The sequence below is a fragment of the Myotis yumanensis genome, unplaced genomic scaffold (assembly GCF_028538775.1).
Source record: "Myotis yumanensis isolate MYYU_CA2020_CCGP unplaced genomic scaffold, mMyoYum1.0.hap1 SCAF_282, whole genome shotgun sequence".
NCBI classification, from domain to species: Eukaryota; Metazoa; Chordata; class Mammalia; order Chiroptera; family Vespertilionidae; genus Myotis; species Myotis yumanensis.
This window is the reverse complement of record NW_027224033.1, coordinates 1,885-8,009: the sequence shown is the minus strand read 5'-3', so window position 1 is coordinate 8,009 and position 6,125 is coordinate 1,885. Positions and strand designations below refer to the sequence as shown.

Sequence of the window (6,125 nt, the reverse complement as noted above, 5' to 3'; positions counted from 1 at the left end):
TCTTTAAATCATGCACTTCTAGAGAATTGTCTAAATGTCCAATGTCTCCGCTAACAGGAAATGAGCTGAATTTTCAAGGGTGAGTGGGGAAAAAAATTAAGATAAAAAAGTAGGGGACAACTGGACTTCCAATATCCACCAAAGGAAATTCTAATATCACAGTTTTCTATTAAGAAAAATATGGCCACAAGATGCTTTAGTGCTTTGACTAGTTTTTGACATGGGTAGAGTTAACATTTATTATTTATAAGTAGGTATCATTTGGACATACACTTTTGTTACACTCCTTTTTTGTAAATAAAAAAAATCAAACGCCATGAACAGTTGACTCTCTGTAATGCTTTCAGAATGCACTACTTTAATCCTGCAATGATTGTTTCAAGGTCTTCCTTAAGGGCACCACAAAATTCACTCACCTTTTCTTCTCTTTTATAAAACTGAAAGGTTGGGACATAAATGATCCCACGGTCTTGCACTAGCTCCTCACAGTCATCAACATCTACATGCAGGAACACTACATCCTCGTGCTTCACAGACAGGGAACAGAAAAGGGGTTTGATGGTCCTGCAAGGCATACACCACATGGCTGAGAAGACCACGGCCACCAGCCTCTCCCCTGCCTCCTTGAGCGCCGACTCAAAATCCTCTTTGCTCAGGATCACTTTCACCAAATCGACCTTCAAGAGCTCCACTGTTTCTTCTGCCGAGATGTCACCTTCCGCAGGCTGGATGGCTTCTTCTGAGGGCTTGGGGGTGTCACCCTCCTTGAGCTGGATGATTTTCTTCTCTGAGGGCTTGGGGGTGTCACCCTCCTTGAGCTGGATGGCTTTCTCTGAGGACTTGTCTTCCTTGGGCTGGATGGCTTCTTCTGAGGACTTGGGGGTGTCACCCTCCTTGAACTGGATGGCTTTCTTCTCTGAAGGCTTGGGGGTGTCACCCTCCTTGAGCTGGATGGCTTTCTCTGAGGACTTGTCTTCCTTGGGCTGGATGGCTTCTTCTGAGGACTTGGGGGTGTGGTCCTCCTCGGGCTGGATGGTTTCTTCTGGAGATCTGGAGGTGTTGCCCTGCTTGGGTGAAATGTTCTTTTCTGATAGCTTGGGAGTGTTGCCCTGCTTTTGCTGAATGGTTTCTTTTGGAGATGTGGAGGTGTCACCTGGCTTGAATGAAATGGATTTTGCTGATAGCTTGGGAGTGTTGCCCTGCTTAGGTTGAATGGTTTCTTCTGGAGATTTGGAGGTATCACCCGGCTTGAATGATATGTTCTTTTCTGATAGCTTGGGAGTCTTGCCCTGTTTTGGCAGAATGGTTTCTTCTGGGAATTTGAAGGTGTCACCCGGCTTGGGTGAAATGTTTTTTTCTGAGGACTTGGGGGTATTGACCTTCTTGGGTAGGATGGGTTTTTTTGAGAAACTGGGGTTGTCACTCTGCTTGGAAGGGATGTTTTTTGCTGAGGAACTAGGGGTGTTACCCTCTTTAGGAAGGATGCTTTTTGCTGGTGACATAGGAGTACTGTCGTGCTTAGGGGGACTAGTTTTAGTTGGAAAATTGAAGATGTCACCCTGCTTAGGCGGGATGGATTCTTCTGAGGAATTAGCAGGGTTATTCTCTTTGGGAAGCATGGTTTTCCCGGAGGAATTAAAGATGTTGCCCTCTTTAGGCAGGGTCGTTTTGCCTGGGGAATTGGATGTGTCGCCTTGCTTGGGCTGCATGATTTTCCTTGAGGAATTGGGAGTGTCACCTTTCTTGGACTGCATGGTTTTTGTTGAGGAGCTGGAGTCACCCTGCTCAGGAAGAAACGTGTCCTCGGGTTGTGGAACTTTGGAGTCCTCTGCAGGCATGTGCTGTATGCTGTTGACATCGTGGGCAAAGGCTTTCTGGGTGAGTGCTGGATCCAAGAACTCTGGGGCCAGAGGAGTCACATGGCCGGGCAGAACCTGTAATAGTGGACTCTCTGAACAAAACAGCAGATAAAATAAAATGCAAAAGAAAAAACCAAAAACTTTGATCATATACTCCAAAGAAGACCTGTGTCATTTTTAGAGCTCACAAACATAGTCTTATAATGATGTATTAATTGGAATAATCACATTCAACAAAAGGCCAAGCATCATGTGATTACATGTATCTTTTATGCAGGTTTTTTTTAGACTACAAGTTTCTCAACTTAGTCTTATACCTCATACTCCCTAAGCACATAGGTCCCTTAAGGCAATACCCTTCCCTCCCTCTTACCAGTAGGATCACCTTCATGTGTTTCTGGTTGTTTGTCAGATCTCATGTTCAGTTCTTCCTGGGATCCAACTTCATCACTTTCCATTCTTACTTCATAAATGCCTCATAGTGAAAACAAGGCTGTGCCCTTCAACTTTTCCAACCTATTCAACCTAATATCTTACAATGAGTAACAACTTATATTTGTGTAGTCACAGATGGTTTTCCATCTCTGTACTGGAGAGTTTCATGACAGCCTCAGTTATGGTGGTAGCACTATGCATGAGGCTGCGCCTGGTGCCTGATATGCATTCATAAGCATTATTTTCTATAACACAACAAACCACTGAGGTAAGTACCATTGTGATCCCTCGCTTTACAAATGAGAAAACTGAGTCTGAGAGAAGTTGCATAACTCCCTCAAGGTCACAAAGCTAGTATGTGGGGCAGGTTCCGAGGCCTCACTCTGAATACTACACTGTGTTGTACTGTTTGCCAAGTGCCCTGTCCAGGATGGGTAACTTGAAGCCAACTTTCCTACAATCTCCCTCTAGGATTCTCCAGCTCCAGTTTCCCCTTTATGACTCACCCACTGTAACCATCTCATCCTAATAACAATTCCCTCCTCTGCCAAGTCCTGCCTGACTATCAAAAGCCCTGTTGGAGCTATTTGGATGGGAGTAGATGGTGACACAGAAGGGATTCCCTAATTTAGAGGAAGAAATAAAAACTTCACCCCTTCCATCCTGGTAGGTGGGGAACCAAGAGAACAGATACATGTGTCCTGGCCTCCGCTCTCCAGGTAGAAACCGTAGCACGGATGCAGGTTAGATGTGTTCGGAGGACAGCTGAAAGCAGAGCAATATTTGCCTCATTCCCCAGCTGGAAGGCCACAAATGGCTCACATCCACATGGACTCCACCCGCATCAACACAGTAGTGTGGGCCTTTGGCAGAAGGTGTGACCTGGCGTGCACATGCCAGGGATCCGGAAGTCCTGCACGCTCCGCAGTGGGGCTGTGAGGATTCTGAGAAAGCCAGAGACCCAGCAGAGGCTTCAAAGAGGAACAAAGAAGCCATAGTGTAGGGGGTTTTGCAACCAGAAGCAAGAACTAGAGCTACAAGCTCTATCAGTAGGTAACCACACAGTGGCCCATCCCCTAGATGTAATCAGGGGTCCTCTGTGGTCCTCAGACTAGGGACCAGACCAGCAGAGGCAGAGGGTCCGGCAATAACTATTCCACATAGGAAGAACTGGAAAGACCAAATTGCTACCAAAATGAAAAAGTATTCTTTAGGTTGAAATACCCCAAATAGAGTTAATTTCATGTCTCTGCTCTTCACCATCCCTCTTCAAATTCCTTTGAGATAAGGCTCCTGGGAAGAGAAGAGCCATTGAAGAAAAATTTTAAAGTCACATTATATCTGTACATCGTAGTATTGAGTGAGGAAGTGAGGAACTGTGATCCCGTTACATTTATACTTGGAGATTTGAGTTGTGTTTTAGGTTCAGCAGAGCTGTTCCAATTATTCCTGCTCTTCATTCTGCAATTCAGATGGATTCTAAGCAACTTGAAATATTGACACCTCTGAATAATCTTCATCAACTTGTCATAAAACGTTTTTTTCTTTCAGCAAAGCTTGCCCCCAAATTGCTCATGAGCCCTTATATCAGTCATGGTTCTGTCAAGAAAACAAATAATCGGCTATTTTAGACATAGGAAGATTAAGTATAAAATAGCTAGAAAGACTGCCTTTAGGCAAGGTTTCCAGAGCTGATTCCTAGTTGCAAAACAGGCCTCCCAAGGGGACTGCAGCCTCCATGATATCAGGAAGGTAAGGAATCATAAAGTCACTGCTAGAACTGTTGACTTCAGGAACTTTCTGCTATAGATGCAATCCAGAAGTGAGTCAGTCACCCCACAACTCCCTCTCAGCTTAGAGCCAGAGGTCAGTGCTGGAGTTCTGCTTCAGCGTCCCTCACCAGTCCCCATCACAGGGCCGCTGCAGAAAGGGACAAAGCTGAAAGATAATGGTCTCCTTTTCGTGCAGGTTCATCTATTGGTAGAATTTAATTTGCATCCAGAACCTCGGCTGCAACGGAGTCAAGGAAATGTGGCATTGAGTTTCCCAGCCTCTGCGGTGCGGGAAGCACACTAGAAGCTGGAATAGACACTGTGTGGAAATTCATTTTTACCACATACCATGACTACATGATGGTCTCTTTTTATTCATCATACTGGCATAATTTTTTAATTTACATATTCATAATAGAAAAACTAGAAAACACAGATAAGTGGAAAGAAAATAAAAATTATTCAGAGCACTAATCTTCAGGTGCCATTATTAATATTGTGAAGTATAACTTTATTTGCTGAAGTGATCAGAAAACAATTGGTTGTGTAAGTCATTGCACAGGCCTGGATTCAGTTTCTCTTGGGCTTTACTTGGTTCACACACAATATCCCACTTTCCTTTAGATCATCCCTCCAATCCAAAATACATTATTGTGGGCTCACATGAAATAAATGAAGCTATAGATCCATTTAAATATCTATTAGAGGATTATTTTTTACCTAGTTTCTCAGTGTTATAACAACAAACACTGAAAAAACTCCTAAAACATTCTAAGTGCTTTGAATGTCAAGGCAGATTAGTAAATTGCTTACTACTCCTTTTATTTTCCCAGTTTTCAAGAATAGACATTTTCATAGAATGCTATGAAAAACAGTATGAAGATTTCTAAAAAAAAATAAAAATAGAACTACCATATAAGCTAGCATTTCCATTTTGGGGTATTTATTTTTTTTTAAATAAAAACAATAATTAGAAAATTTATTGTAGCATTATCTACAATAGCCAAGATATGGAAAACACCTAGGTGTCCATTGATAGATGAATGGATAAAGAAGAAGTATCCAAGAAGTATCCAGCCTGGCCAGAGTGGCTCAGTTGGTTGAGCGTTGTCCTGTGCACCAAAGGGTTGCTGGTTCGATTCATGTTCAGGGCACATATCTGGGTTGTGGGTTTGATCCCCAGTTGGGACACAGGCAGAAGGCAGCTGATCAATGTTTCTCTCTCTCTCTCTCTCTCTCTCTCTCCATGTCCTTGGTGAGGATTAAAAAAAAAGAAGCTGTATCTATATGATGGAATATTACTCAGACATAAAAGAGACTGCAATATTGCCACTTGAGACCTAGAGGGTATTATGTTAAGTGAAATAAGTCAGACACATAAAGGCAAATACCCTATGATTTCACTTATATGTGGAACCTAAAAAACAAAACAAAACAAAACAAAACAGAAACCAATTCATAGATACAGAGAACAAACTGATGGTTACCAGAGGGGAGCGGGTTGGGCAGAAAAGGGGAAGGGGATTAAAACTATAAGAAAGTAGACATTGCCTTAGCTGGTTTGGGCTCAGTAGATAGAATGTCGGCCTGTGGACTGAAGGGTCCCCGGTTTGATTCTGGTCAAGGGCACATGCTCTGGTTATGGGCTCGATCCCCAGTAGGGAGTGTGCAGGAAGCAGCCAATCAATGATTCCCTCTCATCATTGATGTTTCTCTCTCTCTCTTCCTATCTGAAATCAATAAAAATATATTTTAAAAAAATAAAAGAGAGTAGACATTAATACTGAAAGAACATAATTTTTTTAAAAATAATAAATGAATGCTTTTCTTTTCTAACTCCAAATGGCTCATCATGGAGAGGATCTGTCATGATTAATCAGTATTGTATCTAAGGTACGAATCTTGTGCCTTTTTACCTGGCTCTCTGAGTTTGTTATTCCATGTATTCCTCATTAGTTCTGGACACAGTGGTACCTGTGTTTTGCTCAAGGGAGGGTGGATTATTGACTTTACTCAGTTCCTTTGTTCTAATATTTAACCCCAACATTATTGTGATTGA

At 42.5% G+C, this 6,125-nt stretch overlaps 1 protein-coding gene across 1 annotated transcript; it reads right to left on the bottom strand.

Annotated features, from left to right (window-relative positions):
* Window positions 1-285: 285 nt before the first annotated feature.
* Window positions 286-2,407, bottom strand: LOC139001272 (thioredoxin domain-containing protein 2-like). The gene is made up of 2 exons (XM_070402977.1): window positions 2,233-2,407; window positions 286-1,934 (listed from the first exon to the last, which is right to left on the bottom strand). Exons 1-2 carry the CDS (start codon window positions 2,248-2,250, stop codon window positions 354-356), a joined length of 1,599 nt encoding a protein of 532 aa, XP_070259078.1. The 5' UTR covers window positions 2,251-2,407; the 3' UTR covers window positions 286-353.
* Between the last annotated feature and the right edge of the window lie 3,718 nt (window positions 2,408-6,125).